Consider the following 17,892-nt stretch of genomic DNA (forward strand, 5'->3'; position numbering starts at 1 on the left):
ATACAAGGTGACTTTCCCCACCTATAATGCCCTCTTTCAGGTAAATGCAGTCCGTTGGGTACAAGACCATTTCTGGGATTCTTTCACCATCTCCTTCTTAACAACAAAACAGCGAGCCATTATGAAGCACTGGCCTCCCCTGTCCCGAGAACTGGGCACAGTGGGGCCCTTGTCAGCCCCTAGCAGTAATGTGAGGTTATGAGGTGCCAGGGTGTGTGCATGAGTCCTTCCCCCCTGCCTTCTGGCCATGGGGCACGGTCCTTGCTATGACCAGACTGAAGTACCCATGCCTGGTGGAGGTCATGCATGGTCCTCTGCCCCTGGCTGTGGGCCCTCCGGGGTTGCTGATGCCCTGGGTCCTGCTGTATCTCCCTGGCCTCGACATCCAACCTCTACTTCATTTGCCTGAGGCTGCAGAGCTTCTGGGGGAAACCGGGCACTGGTTGGTTGCAGGAGGCTTTGCCTGGTTTTTTTTTTTTTTTTTTGTCTTTTTCCTTTTTATCGGTACCGGGGATTGAACTCATGACTGCCTGCTTGCAAGGCAGGCGCTTATGCCGCTGAGCTAAACCCCCAGCCCCCTGCCTGGGTATTTTTATCAGCTGGTATATTTTTCCTCTCCCTCCCTCCATTTTTTCCTCTCTTCCTGCCTTTTCTTCTGTTGTCTTCTTTCCCTTCCTTCCCTCCTTCCCTTTTCTCTGAGGATGGAGCCCAGGAGCACTTTACCACTGAGGTACATCCCCAGACTTTTTATTTTTTTATTTTGAGATGGAGTCTCACTAATTTTCCCAGGTAGGACTTGAAATTGCCATCTTTTTGCCTGTACCTCCCAGAGTGCTGGGATTACAGGCATGTGCCATCACACCCTGCTCAGCTGGTGTCTTTTCTGGAGCCCTGCTCTTAGCTTCTAGGACTTTCTTTCCAAGCACACTCAAAGGGCATCCCTCTTTTTGTAGGAGAGAGATTCTTCTTAATGTCACATCACACAGACACACACAGAGACAGACAGACAGATAGACACACACACACACACAAACACACACACACCCTTGCTTCAGTATGGATTCCAGGCCCTTAAACCAGGTTCTTCCCCTGGGAAAAGGAGCTTTGGGGACTTCCTGTCTCAGTGGAGCCTGCCTTTCATGACAATTGGCTGGCTAAGGAACCCACGGAATTTAACTTAAAGCCCCCTCCACTAAACAGGGACCCTCTAACCTATAGAAGGGAGGGGAAAAACCAGCAGAAACACCAGGGTTGTGTAAAGACAACATAGCCTGGAATTTATTGTGCCTGGGTACAGGCAGAAAGCTGGTACTGCTGTCTGCTGTGAACAAAGAGAAGTGTATCCCTTTTTATAGGGATGGAGAGAAGGCAGGGGACATTAGGCAGGAAAATTCCAATAGACATCTGTGATCAAATTGGCTGCCTTGCATCTCAGTGAGTAGAGTCCTTGAAGTGTCCTGTGTAAATTCTCAGGTGTCTCCAGATGTCCCTAGATGTCCCAGGAGCTGCAAAATTCCTTGTCCTATCTTATCTCCTTTCCTGTGCTTGCCATAACAGGAACTGAGCTGAGATCCCTGCAGAGAGCTGGCAAGCAGGCTGGGGCCTGGGGGAGTCGGGCCCGGTTTGAATCTTACTTTCTCCTCTTTTAGTTATTATAAAAGAAAAGGGAAATGGGCTTTTGTTCTCATGGCTTGAACTCCTGAGTGGGCAACCTTGTGGGAGAGAAATGCTGAGGAACAGGGCTGTATTGAAGAGAAGTCAGCAACAGCATGTGTTGGTAATCACTTGTTCATGATCCTGTAAAAACTGAGAGAACCAGCTCTTGGGAGGCTGAGGCAGGAGGATTGTTGTGGGCTCCATAGCAAGTTCAAGACCACCCTGAACTATATAGCAAGACCCTATCTCAAAACAAAACATCACATCTAGAGAAAAGTCTGAGAAGACATGGAAATCCAGACCTGGGGAAAGATTGGAATGGCTACATAGGTTGCTGCTGACATGGAAATGCAGAGCCAGCAATCTTTGGCTAGAATAGGATTGGAGCAGTTTAGCAAAGAATGAATTAACATTAAGGTTTTGTAAAGGTGTTTTGGACCAATTGAGTGAAGCTACCCATCATACAAATTGGGCCAAAGGTCGTAGGTATGGGGAGGGGTTTAATTAGGGCTGTGGGGGGCTGGGGATTTAGCTCAGTGGCATAAATACCTGCCTTGCAAGCAGGCAGTCGTGAGTTCGATCCCCGGTACCGATAAAAAGAAAAAAAAAATTAGGGCTGTGGTAAACATAAGCACGGGAAAAGTATTTTGTCCCTGAGGTAAGAAAACAATTGAATTGGAATTGCAGTAATATTTGAGGGTAAGATCAACTGAAAATGTATAATAAAATGGCCTTTTATAAGGAGGACAAGGAGAAGGCCCAAGGAATTTTAGACTCCTATATGGGACCCCTGGTTCTGAGCAGTGTCCCTTCCTCTTGAAGCAGTAATATCTCAATTCAGAGTGTGGGAAACTCATGCTGAGAACCAAAGAGCCATGAGAACAAAAATGAGTGGATTTAACCTCTCAGAAGTATTAACTGCGTGAGCTCCTTCCCGTGGAAACCTCGGCTGGTCCATGGAGGATGTGGTGGAAGCACTTCCTCTTCTGCTGGGCAGGGTAGCCTGTGCGCCCAGGGTCCCTGACTGTGCCTTGGACGTTGTCCTTCCTCCCTCCAGCAGGCTCAAGGCACAGGGAGACCGCAGAGACGGTGGGTGGTGGGCAAGGCGGTGGCAGTGTGGCTCTCAGACCTGTCTCTTGCACGGAAGGGAAGGGGCAGGTGCTGGAGACCTGGTGCTGGACTCTGAGGTGTCTGGCCAGGCTCTGGAGCGGGCTTTGGCTCCTGTCTACGGCTGCAGCTTCTCGCCTCACCTGCTGCACTCGCAGCCTCACCAGACGTCCCAGAAGCTGCAGGAAGCGGCCTCGTCTCCCTGAAGAATGCTGAGAAGTCAGTTCCTTTCTACCCAGCACTGGCTCCTGCCGAGGTTGGGATCCCAATATTCCCTTTTTGGATCAGATCGTGGATCTGAGCATCTTGGCTTAGCCCTAATTATCAGGCCTCTTGTCACCGATGCCTGATTAACACGTGGTCTTGGGGTCCTACGCGGGTCGGTGATGGTGTCTAAGGTTAAATTGCTGTCAGCACCGCGGTAGGACCTCACTTCATACCCTCTGGGGTGCCATAATAAAGACAGGTGGCGACTGGTCTTGGCACAAGCTGGATGAATTGGAACCTGATGCAGAGCCACTCGGAATGTAAAATGGTGAAGCCACTGTAGAAAACAGTTTGGCGTTTCCTCAGCAATTAAGGTACATGCCCAAAAGAAAGGGAAACACATCCACATGAAACTTGTGCCATGTTCCTAGCAGCATTATCACAATAGCCTGAAGTGGAAACCACATAAATGGCATCAGCAGCTCGGGTTAAACAGAATGGTAAAGCCACACAAGAGAATATTATTCAGCCAGCAAAAGGAATGCAGTATCGATAGAACCTGAGACAGAGGTGAACACCAAATGTTGCCGCGTGGCATAACTGATGCCATCTTGAGCCCTGCATTTCACTAGTGCCCTGTGTTTGACCCAGGAGAATGGAAAAATTACTCAGGTACAAATCCCATGACAAAAGCAGAATGAGCTGTACCAAAAGGAGAAAAATTAACCTGCTCAACAAAAGAAGCAGGACACAGGTGTCAACCAAAAATTAATGAAAGAGTCTTGCTACATTGTTTCCAACAGAATGTCTTTTTGTGGTTCTCTGTTTCAAAGCTTTGTAATTTTCCAGTTTAAGGTTATTTGGTGAGACTCTAAAACAGGGGGTCCGCTCGAGTAATCATTGAGCTGAGCTAATTCCAAATTTATCAGTTTGGCTGCTTGGATTCCTATGTTGTTTATTAAGCCACTTCATGAGGAGCTCATGGTGCCTGATAGACACCAAGTGTCACATGTTAATGATATGGCTCTGTTTATGTGAAATGTCCAGAATAGGCAGATCCATAGTGAAATTAGGTGATTACAGGTTGGAATGCCTAAAGCTGGGAATTTAACTGGACAGGGATTTCTGATGAAAATGTTCTAAAATTGACTGTGATGGTGGTTATACAACTCAGTGAATATAATAAAAAAACCTCTGGGTTGTATCCTTTAAATGAGTGTTTGCTATACAACTACCAAAAAAATCTACTTGGTAATGTTTAAAAATTTAATTGTAGCATTTTTCTCTTGCATCAGCTTCCTAAATAATCGCTTTTCAGAGGCAGTGGCTGTCTCCATACCAGCGCCAGAAAGGGGTGAGCACCAGGGGCATTTACCTCCTGTCTCCTTCCTTAGATCTGGTGCAGGGAGCGGCTGTGGACTACGGCAGAATCCTTTCCCAGTTCACTCACCACCCGGTGTACATCCTGAGAGGGGGCTACGAGCGCTTCTCAGGCCTGTACCACTTCTTCCGGACCCAGAAGATCATCTGGATGCCCCAGGTGAGACCGAAGGCTGCGCACAAGCTGATTCAGGTGGGAAGCATGGCTGCGGACAAAGAGGTGGCTGAATAGAGGCGGGGACAGAGGATGCAGAGGAAATAGAGGAGACCAGGGCAGCCGGGGACCAGCCGGGAAGTTCAGTTCACAAAGCAAAGGTATCCTAGGGAGAGTTGTGGAGAGGGGCTGTACCCCATGTCAGATGGGCAGGGCCTCTTGGCTCTCTGCCATTGGCTCTCTGGTTCTCCAAATCCTAGCTGCGTCCAGAGGATCCAGAAAAGGGTGAGATAATAGTTCTTGCCCATGGATCGGTCTACAGGAAAGAAAGTGGTTATAACAGGAGTATTGGCCAAGGGACATTCCAGGTCCCTGAAGGCGAGGCAGTTTCGAGAAAGCCCAGGTACTGGCTGCACAGTGGTTTTCGGGCAGGGTTGTGCCTGGAGGGCAGTGGTGTGTGTGTGTGTGTGTGTGTGTGTGTATATACATGTGTGCATGTGTGTGTGTGCTAGTTTGCACTGTACCAATGAGTTCAAAGAGCAGTGGGATATAAGCACAAGGTGTTTTCTAACATTTTCCTTGGGCTGTTGTTTGGTTCCTGCTCATAGCTGTATCTGGGGCGATCCCATATTTCCTGGAAATTTTCATTTATGAAAAATTTCAGTCACTGTGTGGTGATTGAACGAAATGTGATAGAGCAAAGTATAGCTGGGTGCAGTTCTGTTCAGGATTTCTCTCAAAATAATCAAGCGTGGGTTGGGGAGCCAGAAGGATAGAGATGAAATGAAATTGACCATGAGTTTATAATGTTTAAGCTGTCAATGGAAGTATTTCTTACGTTAGTCTTTCTACTTCTGTATACTGTTGAAATTAATTAAAGGAAATTAAAAAAATAATTACCATAAAAACCAGAGCAGTTTAACACATCAGTCTCAAATCTCATCTCTTCCTGTCCCCCAGAGCTGGGTTGCCTTCATTTTGGTGGGGTCGTTGGTATGAGGAGGGGTGTGGCATTGCTTCAGATGTCCCGTAGGAAGGATGCCACTCTGACCCCTCTTCAGCTGCCTTTGATGTCGGGTATCTGGTGTGGGCCTTGTCTCTTGGGTCTGCCTGCGGCTGGGTGGTACGGGGTGCTGTTCACACTGGCTCAGCCGTCTGTTTGGGACACTGCTGCTGGCGCTGCCCATGGCCTCTCCTGCTGGGCTTCTTGGAGCCCTGCTCAGCCTCCCCTGACTCCTTCTGTTGCTGAGGATCTCCTGGAGCGAGCCAGCTAGACCCTTTCCACTTACCCATGGGAGTCCTTATGCGGTCTTCCCAGCACTGGGCAATCCTGACCCCCAACAGGCCGCATTCCCTCTCCTGCATCCTGGATGGTCTGTAGGAAGTATGCCGATGGAGCAGAGTCTCAGAGACCTCCCAGAGTTCCTCCTTGTCCTGCTGGTTATGTGTGATAAGGAAGGTCTTGTGTGTGAAGTCACCTGTTCCTAAATCCAGGGTGCAGGTGCCAAGCTCTCTGAGGTCCTCCTCCTCCTCCTTCCACTAAGAAAGCGGCATTTAAGGCTTCAGTTGGCAGGTATCTAGCCTCCTTGTGGAGAACCCCACTCCCTGCCCGCTAGCTCTGCAGGGTGGAGTGGCATTAATTTCTCTCTGCCAATATTACACTGCTGATAAGTTGTCACCTCCACACCTTATTTAAAGCTCTAGTGAGGTGTGATTGACGTAAGAACTGCGTGCATTTACAGGCAGTGTGGTCAGTTGTGATGTGTGAATGCGTGGCTTTTCCTGTCCTTTGCCCCAGCCACGTGATATGGAAGAGATGGGGCTTGTGGCTGGTAAACAGTCTCAAGATCTGGGTGGGTCTTTCCACTGTGTCTATCTTGAGCACGTAGTATTTAGCATTTGTCCCTCCCTGCTAGGGACCTTTGCCATCAATCCAGGGGCAAAGGTAAAAACTCCACTCCTCTCTGACTACATGTTCTAATACGCTGTAAAGCTGGGGTGTCCCAGCTGCTCACCAAGCAGCTGCTTCCAGAGAGGCAACGCTGGGGCTCTGAGACCCCTCTGTGCGTTAGGTGGGGAAGATTATAATCTCACATGTCTTTTAGGCGGGCTTTCCCTCCACAAGATCTGCCTTTGAGCAGAGGGGCTGTGGCACTGTCCCAGGGCCCCTGCTCCAGGCAGATAACAATGAGTCACCGAGTGGTGCTTAGGGGAGAGCGGCACGGTCAGACTGCACTTGAGGAAGATCAACTTGCGTTGTAGCATGGGGAGCAGATCAGTGGGACCAAGTGGGTTTGGGGGACCCAGCTAGGAGGTGGTGGTGGAGCAGGGAAGACAGGTCTGAGAACTATTTGGGACATGGCATTGACCATACATGATGGGGTGGGAAAGGGAGGAGATTGGAGCTAGGCCCTGGTTTTGGTGGAGGTGACAAGCAGGCAGTTCACTGGGATGGGAAGTCCGGGGGTGAGGAACACTTTTAGGAAAACACAGTCTCAGTTTGGACATGTTTGTTGGAATACCCTTTTGTTTCTATTTTGTCACCTGTCATTGTCAAAGCAGGTGCTTTGAGAAGACACTGTGTCTGTACATGTCACATGTCTGTGCATGTCACACCTTCTTCCCAGCCAAACCTGTGCAACTGCAGAACAGGAAGCTAATTTACAGAACAGGAAGAAAATTGATAGGAAGAAATTGATGTTTGGGCATTTATTGGAATCCCCCTCCCCTCAGTGGGACCATGGAGATTCACGTGGCTCCAGCAAGCTGGGCGCCTGTGGTGGGGTCAGCCCAGGCTCCGCAGTGGGCGTTGGACTTGCCTGCTGGCAGTGGGGTGGCACACTGGGACTTCATCGTGCTTGTATTTAAGTGATTGTCCTGTTGTCACCCCTTCTTTACCCATTCAGTCCCTTTGCTACTAGCACATAGGCTGTATGTGAAGAGTTTTAGTGTGTGTGTGTTCTAAAGTATTTAAATACTGATGTCCTCCATGGTGACAAAAAGACTGTCCTCTCCACCCCACCTCACCCCAACTGGACACATTCTGGATTGCTGAAGGTTTGGGCATAGGGTCCTCGACTCCAACATTTGTGCGCATGGCCAGGTGCAGATGGGGCCAAGGAGGGAAGCAGCTGTCCGCGCTGAGACCCGACCCTGCACCGTCAAGGGTGTTTCGGTCATTCTGCTATGCCTGGCCCTCTCGCTCCTCCTTCAAGTTGTTCTGTCTCAGTTTCTTTGAAAGTCCTGTGCTCATTCGCTGTCCTGGGATTCCTTTTTTTTTTTTTTTTTTTTTTTTTTTTTTTTTTTTTTTAATTTTAAAGGGAATAAAACAGAACAGTAAAATAAAAACAAAACAATAATAGGACAGTAGGAAATACACAATTGTTACTATATTATGTATTGTTATCGTCTAAATAGTTGCCCAGACCACTGGCCCCAGGCCTGCAAAGTCAATCAAGTAACATAAATGTCAGGTTGCTTCCCTCCTTCATTATTATCACCTCAGCTTGTGTTGTGTCAGGTTGCTCTTGTGGGCAGGGTGTTAGGCAGAGGCGGCTTCCTTGCCATTTCTCCCCCGCCGACAGGGCCCTCCGGTGCACAGGGAAGCTGCACAGGGAAGCTTTCCTGATGCTTCTCTCCAGCACCAGCAGGGCCTCCACCAGTGCCCAGGGGGTGGGGGCTGCATTGCTTCCTGCTGCTTCTCCCTGGCTGCCGGCGGGCCTCCGCTGGCCGGCCCACCAGGGATTCCACGTCTAAACTCATTTGCGGAGTCACATTTCAAGAGACAGTGGCTCATAATAGCCCCTTTCCTTCCCCACCCCAGGAACTGGATGCGTTCCAGCCATACCCTATTGAAATATTACCAGGGAGGATCTACCTGGGTGATTTCAGCCAAGCCTGCGACCCTAAAGTCCAGAAAGATTTGAGAATCAATGCACATATCAATGTCTCCATGGAGACCGGGCTTTTGTAAGTAAAAGAGATACTCTTGATTTTTTTCTTTAAAATGAAGGATCATTTCTTTACTCAAGTGTTCTAGTGTCATGCATCTCAAAAGTCAAGATGGTCTTGGCAGTCTGCACACAGTGGAGCAGGTTCAGCACTGATTTTTACCTCTGCCTGGCCAGGCCGTGGTATTGTCTGTCCCTGAGTAGGACTCCCATACTGTCCTCTAAATCTCAGCACAAGTAAAATTTTCCTGGTATTTAATGTTATGATAGAAAGTATCCTGTTCTACTGAGTGATCTGTTTCAAGGTCCCTTAGAAATTCTCCCTTGCCTTAGAATTACGCTCTCTCTCTCTCTCTGTCTCTGTCTCTCTCTCACACGCACACGCACACGCGCACACACATGCACAGCGAGTGTCGTCATAGTTCAGTGGTCAGGAAAGCACTGCACAGCTTACTTTTCAGCCTCTGTATTCTGGGCATGTGAAATGTTGGTCACCAAGACCCAGCCTGTATACTCTGCCCATTCCAGATCCTTGTCAGTTTGTAAGACTCACCTCAGGGGGAACTTCTAGAAACAGCACAAGAATTTGGCAAGGCATCTGGTAATAAAAAATAAATTGGTTTTATGGATATAAAAACAACAAAGAGTGAAAAAGAAAAGATCCAATTTGCAATAGGGAAAAAATGATTCCTAGGAACAAACTTAAGAAATATACAGCGCCTATAAAATTTTATAAGAAGGGAGATTAAAGGTATAAATAATAGGAAAGACGTTTTGGTTAGGAAGCCTAATGTTGTAGAAATGACAATTCTATCAGAATTGACCTGTACAATAAAAAAGACCTCAACTAAAAAACGAGTCACTTGTGTACAAGTATATCATTTATTCTTTTTTTGTTTTTTGAGACAAGGTCTCACATGTAGTTCAGGCAGGACTTGAGCTCACTTAGTAGCCCAGGCTGGTCTAAACTCGCAATGATCCTCCTGCCTCAGCCTCCCGAGTGCTGGGATTACAGGTGTGCGGTTTATTCTTAAAAGCTCACATAAAGGACTAATTTGTGGAAAACGCGAATGAGGTGATTAAGGCCAGTCTTTCAGCAAGAAAATTAGAAGAGCTGGACAAAATATAAAACTTTCTTCTGTGTTATAGATTAGAGACAGACAAAGCAGTGAGGAGTTAGTGACCAAGGCCTGGGAGGAGGAAGAAAGCTAGAGAGACTGGTGCTGCTTCTTCAGGGAGGACGTCTGCTGATTTTGGAAAGAAAGAAAGACCAAGGTAGCAATAATATCTGAGAGAATAGCAGCTGTTTCTAAGATTGACGAGGTATACCAAGCCACAGATTCAAGAAGCCTTACGGACTCCACCTAGGATAATGCTAAATAAATCACCTCTAGGCTCACAGTAAGACTGCTGAAGACTAAAAAGAGAAGGTAGTAAGAGCAGCAGACCAACAAACAAGCAGACAAACATTTTCAAAAGAATAATGTGGACTGACTTAAAATTAGAAAAACAGAGAATGCATGTTTGTGATGCTGGCACAAGGGAATCCTTGCCTCCTGGTATTTATGTTGTTGAGTGTGGGCTGCACGGAAGATGCAACTCTAATGACTACCACAAAGCAAAAAGTGTGATCACTTCTGAGATGAGGGGACTAGTGTGCTGTGAGCTGCCCCATGGAGAGGATCATGCAGCAAGAATCCCAGGGAGAGCATTCGACAACGGCTAGGGGGGGGACTGGGGCTTTCAGCCCAAAGTCACAAGGAACTGAACCCCGCCGATGACCGTGCAAATTAGTGTGAAAGCAGCTTCCCCAGCTGAGCCTTCAGATAAAAACCCTAAATATTGAGAGCTTATTTACTGCATACAATTCTGCATTGTTTCAGGTTTTGTCATATAACCACAAATCCAGTTTGTACAGTTAAAGGTGGCGAATTAGTGGTTACCTCAATGTGTCATTTTCTAGATTGTGTTTATTGCTATTGTTATTACTGATTGTGCTGCTTTAACCAAAGTGATATAATTGTTCTGACCAGTTGTTCTTCCTGGTACATCAAGATTGATATTGCTTAAGAGTCAGAAAAGTATTACAGGCCAGTGCCAAAGACAACAAGCTGAAGAGGTGGGATCTTGCAACAGACTCAGGACCCAGAAGCCAGCTGCACTTGAAAGACACCCCTGAGAAGTAGTCATTTCATAAGGCTTCTAAATGCTAGCAATATACTCGCCACAGACAATTTACAAACATGAACTCAAGAACTAAACAAAAAAAGAAAGAAAGAAAATGAGAAGACGCTTGGACAAGTGCAACCCCAGATGTCTAGCTCACCAAAGCAAACCCAGGAGGCCACAAAGTAGAACAATCAGAAAGCTTTCCCCTGGCATCTCTGACATGGGTTGGTGCAAGTTACAAGACAAATGAACGTGGCTCTAGGAAAAATGACATCAGAAATAATTTCTCAGATAACTACAGAGATGGTGACCATAAAGAAAGACATGCTTAGAGACTCTAGAATAGATAAATTTTTTTTTAAATAAGAGGAGCTTAGGAAAATGATGGAAACCATGAATGCCCAACATAGGAAAGAAATGGAGTCCATCAAACAGAGTCAGGCAGATCTCCAGAAAATTAAAGGAGTCCCCTGGAAGTATATATAGCAGAATGAGCCAATGTGAGGACAAAAATCTCATATATAAAAGACAGGATTGTGGTTAACTACCATGAAAAGAAAGATTTTTTTTTTGTCTTTTTTTATCGGTACTGGAGATCGAACTCATGACCACACACTTGCAAGGCAGGTGCTTATGCCGCTGAGCTAAATCCCCAGCCCCAAAAAGAAAGATTCTTGGGGCTGGGGATTTAGCTCAGCGGCATAAGCACCTGCCTTGCAAGCAGGCAGTCGTGAGTTCGGTCCCCGGTACCGATAAAAATGAAAACGACAAAAAAAAAAAAAAAAAAAACAAAAAGAAAGATTCTTAAAAATAGCAAGGGAACATGAGAAATAAATTCAGCAACTTCTAGATCATGCAAAAAGAATAAGATTGATCGAGGTCATTGAAAAAGCAGGAGATGGCACAAATGATATAAAAAAGCCTAGTCACAGACGTCATGGCAGAAACCTTCCCTGACAAGGAAAAAGAATTTGACATATAGATAAATGAGGCATACAGAACTCAAGATACAAATAATAGTAGTAAAAGCTACAGAAAGGCATATAATAGTCACGATTCCAGAAATTCAACACAAGAACAGAGTATTAAAAGCTGTTTGAGAAAAGAAACAATCACCTATAAAGGAAAGCCCATCAAAATCACAACAGATTACTTAATACAAACTCTCAAATCAAGGAGATCTTGGAGTGAAGTATTTCAAGCCCTAAAAGAAAATAACCTCCAACCCAGGTTGATGTATCCCACAAAACTATCTTTCAAAATTAGTGGAGAAATAAGATACTTCCATGACAAAGAACACCTGAGAAAATTCATGACCATCAAAGTAGCACTCCAAAATGTTCTGAAGGACGTTCTAGAAAAGAATGATAACTTCTTAAACCCCAACATAATGAATTCACCAAGGCAAGCAAACAGAGGGAACAAAAAGAGAGCCAATAACAGGAAAATAACATGACAAGGATAAGTCAGTGCATACCAAATATAATCAATGCTAATGGTCTCAATTCACCAATCAAAAGAAAATGACTGGCAGAATGGATCAAGAAGCAAGGTTTGGCTGTGTGTGACGGGGCATTCCTGTAATCCCAGAGCTTAGGAGGTTGAGACAGAAGGATTGCTGCAAGTTGAAAGCCAACCTGGGGTACATATTGAGCTCAAGGGGAGCCTGAACTGCATAGTGAGGGCCTGTCTCAAAGAAAGAAAAAAGCAAGATGCAATAATATTCTACATACAAGAAATAGATTTAATTAAAAAAATTATAGACTGAAAGTCAAAGGACAGAAAACAATACTTCACGTGTCGGATGCAGAAAAAGCAGGGGTAGCTATTTTATTTGCAGACAAAGTAGATTGTAAGACAGACAAAGAAGGTCACTACATCTTTATAAAGGGAGCAATCCAAGAGGAAGAGACAACAATCATGAATATATATGCACCAAATGCCAGTGCATCCAACTATATAAAACATATATTCATGAACATGAAAAATCAAATAAGCACTAACACAATTCTAATGGGGGGCACCAATACTCCACTGCCACAAATAGATTAACTAAACAAAAAACTCAACAACAAAATATTAGAACTTGGCCAACTTTTGAACAAATGAATTTAGTACATGTCCACAAAGCATTTCACCCACAATGTCAGAATATACATTTTTCTCAGCTGCATGTGGGGCATTCTCTAAATTAGACCACATACTGTCTCATAGAACATGTTTAAGTAAATGCAAAGGAATTAAAATTATTCAGTGCATATTATCATGTCATCATGCAATGAAATTGTAAATTAATGGCAAAAGCAACCACAAAAACTTCATAAGCACATGAAATTAAGTAACACCCTCCTAAAAAACCAATAAGTCACAGGTGAAATTAAAGAAATTAGGTTCTACAATTATATGATCTTGCCAATACAATGTGTTGGAACTTATGAGACACAATGAAAGCAGTCCTTTGAGGGAAACCTTTAACAGTGAACACTCATATCAGGAAAATAGCAATCTCAAATAAACAACTTAAAGTTGAGCCTCAATCTTCTAGATAAAGAAGAGCAAATCAAGCCAAAATTCATACAAGGAAGACAATTATAAAGATCAGAGCAGAAATTAATGTAATGGAGACTAAGAAAACAATACAAAGAATAAATGAATCAAAAAGTTGATTCTATGAAACATTAAACAGAATTGACAAAACCTTCACCATTATCAAAAATCCATGCAGTTAGGAATGAAAAGGGTGAAATCAGAAACAGAATCCACAGAAATCCATAATATCATCTATAGTAGTCAACTTTGCAAACTTGTATTCAAATAAGATGAAAAATACAAAAGAAATGGATAGATTCCTAGATATATATAAATTATCAAAGCTGAATCAAGAAAATATAAAAATGCTAAATAAACCAATATCAGTCAGTGAAATTGAAGATGTAATTTAAAACCTACTAACAAAGAGAAGCCTAGGTCTTAACGAATTCATTGCTGAATTCTGGAAGAAATTCAGAAAAGACCTAATACTGCTACTTCTCAAACTCTTTAATAAGATTGGGAAGCAGTACTACCAAATTCATTCCTGGAAGCAAGCATTAATCTGATATATCAGAGAGGGATCCAACCAAGAAAGAGAACTACAGACCAATCTCCCTAATGAACGTAGATACAAAAATCTTCGATAAGATACTGGAAAACAGAATGCCGCAAATCATCAAGAAGATTATACACCATGACCAAGTAGGATACATCTCAGGGAGTTCAATATGTGCAAATTAATACATATAGTACATAATATCAACAGCGCCAAGGTCAAAACCATATGCTTATCTCAAAGATACAGAAAAAGCATTTGCAAAGTCCAACACTCATTCATGATTAAAAAAAAAAAAACCCTACAGAAAATTGGAATAGATGGTCTTTAGTTCAAGACAAACCATCTATAACAGACAAACAGCCAACATCATATTACATGGGCAAAAACTGAAAGTTTTTTCTCTAAAATCAGGAATAAGAAAAAGATGTCCACTCTTACCTGTATCATTCAATATATTTCTGGAAACATTAGCCAGAGCAATTAGACAAGAGAAAAAAAAAAGGGTAGGAAAAGAAGAAATTAAATTATCATTATTTGTGGATAACGTAATCCAAAAACACCACCAAAAGACTTCTAGATTTAATAACCAAATTCAGTCGTGTAGCTGGATACAATGTCAATATGGAAGCAAAGGTTGTGTAAATAAGCGGGGGAAGAGAGGTTGAAGGGAGGGTAGGGGGATGGGAAAAGAATCAAGTTATAGTGTGTGTAGGTACAAATTCCCTATAACGAATGTGATTATTATGTATACCTAAATGTATTAATAAATTTAATTAATTAAAACATTTTTAGCATGCAAGAACTAAGTGAATTCATCAGTGACCAACTTATGCTACAAAAAATGTCACATAGGGGCTGGGGATTTAGCTCAGCGGCATAAGTACCTGCCTTGCAAGCAGGCGGTCCTAGTTCAATCCCTGGTACCGATAAAAAATGAAAAACACACACAAAAAATGTCACATTAAATCCTTTGGGCAGAAAGAAAATAATACCAGGTGGAAATATGAACCCTTACAAAAAGAACAATTATTTTCAGCAGTAATAATTATATGAATAAGAATAAAATACTTTCTCCCTGTTTTTAAATCCTTTCAAGCTGGTTGTAGTGGCTCATGCCTGTAATTCCAGCACTTGGGAGACTGAGGCAGGAGGATCCCCACAAGTTTGAGGCCAGCTTGGGCTACCTAGTGAGTTCAAGGCCAACCTGAACTACATAACATATCCTGATTAAAAAAAAATTCCTTCATAAGGATAATTAACTGCTTAAATAAAAACAATAACAACGTATTTGGGGTTATAGTAGGAGTAATATTCAGCCCACACAGGCAGGAAGAAGAGAACTAAAAGCATGTACTTCTAAGGTTCTTGTAAAATTTACAAGAAGTGGTTTATATTACTTGAAGGCATACCATCATGGTAAGATATATTCTGTAAACTGAAATGCAAGTGCTGAAAAATAAAACTCAAAAATATATAGTATATAAAACAACAAGAAAGGTAAAATGGAACTATAACAAGTAATTCAAAAAGCGTAAGATGAGGATTTAAGGAGAAAACAAAAGGTGAGATCAGTAGAAAGCAAATAGCAAGATGATAGATTTCAACTCACATCAGCAATCCCAATAAATATAGTCTAAATGCCCCAGTTAAAAAGTAGAGGTGATATGCTGCCTAAAAGAATATTCTTGAAATATAAAGATAAACCAGATGTGGTGGCACATGACTATAATCCTAGCATGCAGAAAGCTGAGACAGGATAGAGGATAAGACCACAAATTCAAGACCACCCTAGGCTACACAGGGACTTCAAGACCAGCCTGAATTATGCAGTAATACCCTTTCTCAAACGAACAAACAAACATAAAAATAGGTCACAATAGTGAAAAGATATGTAGGCATAGTGATGTATGTGTCTGTAGTCTCACCTACTCAGGAGGCTGAAGCAGGAAGGTTGCTTGAGCTTACTGACTTGAGACCAGCCTGGGTAGAATAATGAAACCCCCTCTAATAAAAAAAAAAAAGGTAAAACAATGGAACAAAATATTCCAGGATAGGCCGGGGAGAAGAACAAGAAGTCGGCAGGAAGCTAAGACCACCTGTGAGTCGGCACCATGTGTGGGCTGACTGTGGGAGAGCCAGCCACCTATGGGGGGACACCAAACACAAACTGTAACATGGATCCTGGGGAGAGGCAGTGAGGAAGGATGGTGAAGGAAGGATCTCAGTGAGTGCTCATGGGGAACTGACCCAGCTGCCTGCCACCATGCTCTGCCCCCGAATGTCTCGGGCCTTCACACAAGCCATTTATTGAGTATTCACTGCGGGCTGGGCATTGTGCTGAGCTCCTGGCAGGTGGCCGCATGCCCTTGGGCCTCTTCTCTCTCCATTTGTGCTAGAAGCTCTGGCAACTCTGATCTCCCTGCTGTTTTTCAGATCTATTAACCACTGCCTCCAGGGCCTTTGCTCTTGCCTTCTGTTACCTGGAACTGTCCTTAGACACCTGCTTGTCTTGTCCCCTCACCTCTGCCTCTGGTGCTCTAGGGTCGCCTCACTAAAGCGTCCCACAGCCCCTGTACCTGCAGCATCCAGCACAACATCTGTGTCCCTCTCATTTTGCTCTCTGCACTTGACACAGCAGGCTCGGTCTCCAAGGCCAGCAGCTATGCTTTCCCATCCGCATTTAATGAGTTTCGCACCCTGCTTGAGGGACACACCATGCTTTTGGTTAATAATGACAGTGTCACATTTACTGGGCCCCTCTTATGTGCTACCCGGGTTGGTAATGCCTTCCACAGATGAACCCACTTGGTCCACCTCACACTGCTTTCTCTGGGGGAAGCTCAGTTGCTTCCATCTCCCAGATACCTTCCCCGGTCCTTCACCTGTGGTCCTGCAGTGTAGATGGGCAACACTACCGTGGGGCTGTCAGTAAGTTACCTGTGTTCTTCTGCTTAGCTTCTTGGATGACCCTGACAGGCTTCTGCACATCAAGATAGAAGATTCCTCAGAATCCAAGATTTTGCCCTTTTTACGCCACATCTGTCACTTCATCGGTAAGGAGTGTTCCCTAACAGGAGGGTGACTTGCCTGTGCCCAGGAGGGAGAGGGCTGGGGCGCCTCCTCCTTAGGCCTGTTCCTGGTTGTGACCCCCAGGGCTCAGGTCAGGGAAGACTGGCTCCACCCTGGCCAGTATGGATGAGCCCCAAGTAAAGCAAGCAGCCGTGGTGGCATTTCCTGGGGGGCAGTGGGGTTCTGTGACAGCATCAGATGGTGGGCTGAGCGCCCTGTGTTCTGGCCTTGGCTACACTGCCACGCCTTTTTGGTTGTGGATGTGTGCATCCTGCACCCAGCCCTGGTCAGCCCTGTGGATGGGGAAGGATGCCTCCATGGCCTTCCCAATCCTGACTTCCACAACTGTCTGTGTGTGCACTTTGTCCCTCCCTGTTCTCCACTGCCCCCGAGCGATGTCCACCCGCAGCTTAACTCACCCAGAGCTTAGCCCACCAGGTCTGGGGTTTGTCTGGGGGGAGAGCAAGATCCCTGGGAGAGCAAGGCGGAGTCAGAACAGAGGCCCGCCCCTGCTCCAGCCTGGCACCAACATGGCCTGAGTGGCTGCATGAGCAACCAGGAATGGCACTGCAGTTCACTGTCCCTTACTTGCCCAGAAAACCACCACTGTCACTTGAGTAGGACCCAAGTCTCAGCTTTCTGCGTGCCCTGCCATGCGACGACACAGCCTTGTAGCGTGGAGAGGCCTCTCCTTAGCCTCACCTCACTGGGCAGCTCTAGGCCAGCACTTCACGGGTTGAGGCTCAGTTCTCTCATCTGTGCCTCGAGGGGGTTGACCTTAAGCAGTCTAGGTCCTCTTCCAGCTTGGACAGTCTGGTTTTTTGCACTCGGTAGTTTATCCTCAGTTCCTGGGGGTTCTGGGTCAGCCTAGGAAAGACACACAGCCTTGGGGATTAGAGGGTTATAGCTGATATTTCTATGCCAGGCACTGTGCTAAGCACAGAATAGAATGAGACTGTGGGGGAGGAACGCATATGCTGTTAACCCACTTTCTGGATGAGGAAACTGTGGTTCAGAAGAACTTGCCCATATCCAGCCTGCACTCCCTCTGCTGGTGCCGGTTGTCCTTGAATGGTGGTCCTGTCATCCTTAGGCAGCTAGTGGCAGAG

At 45.0% G+C, this 17,892-nt stretch overlaps 1 protein-coding gene across 7 annotated transcripts in view; it reads left to right on the top strand.

Moving 5' to 3' along the window:
* Positions 1 to 17,892, top strand: part of Styxl1 (serine/threonine/tyrosine interacting like 1) — a 49,733-nt gene that overhangs the window by 25,771 nt on the left and 6,070 nt on the right. For all 7 annotated transcript variants that reach the window (XM_063234288.1, XM_063234292.1, XM_063234287.1 and 4 more), the window contains 3 exons: positions 4,365 to 4,510; positions 8,328 to 8,473; positions 16,670 to 16,767. In XM_063234288.1, coding sequence (XP_063090358.1) covers positions 4,365 to 4,510; positions 8,328 to 8,473; positions 16,670 to 16,767 — 390 coding nt within the window. The remainder of the gene's footprint in view (positions 1 to 4,364; positions 4,511 to 8,327; positions 8,474 to 16,669; positions 16,768 to 17,892) is intronic.

The sequence above is a fragment of the Cavia porcellus genome, unplaced genomic scaffold (assembly GCF_034190915.1).
Source record: "Cavia porcellus strain 051 isolate PalLab524CR breed Dunkin Hartley unplaced genomic scaffold, mCavPor4.1 scaffold_23, whole genome shotgun sequence".
NCBI lineage: Eukaryota > Metazoa > Chordata > Mammalia > Rodentia > Caviidae > Cavia > Cavia porcellus.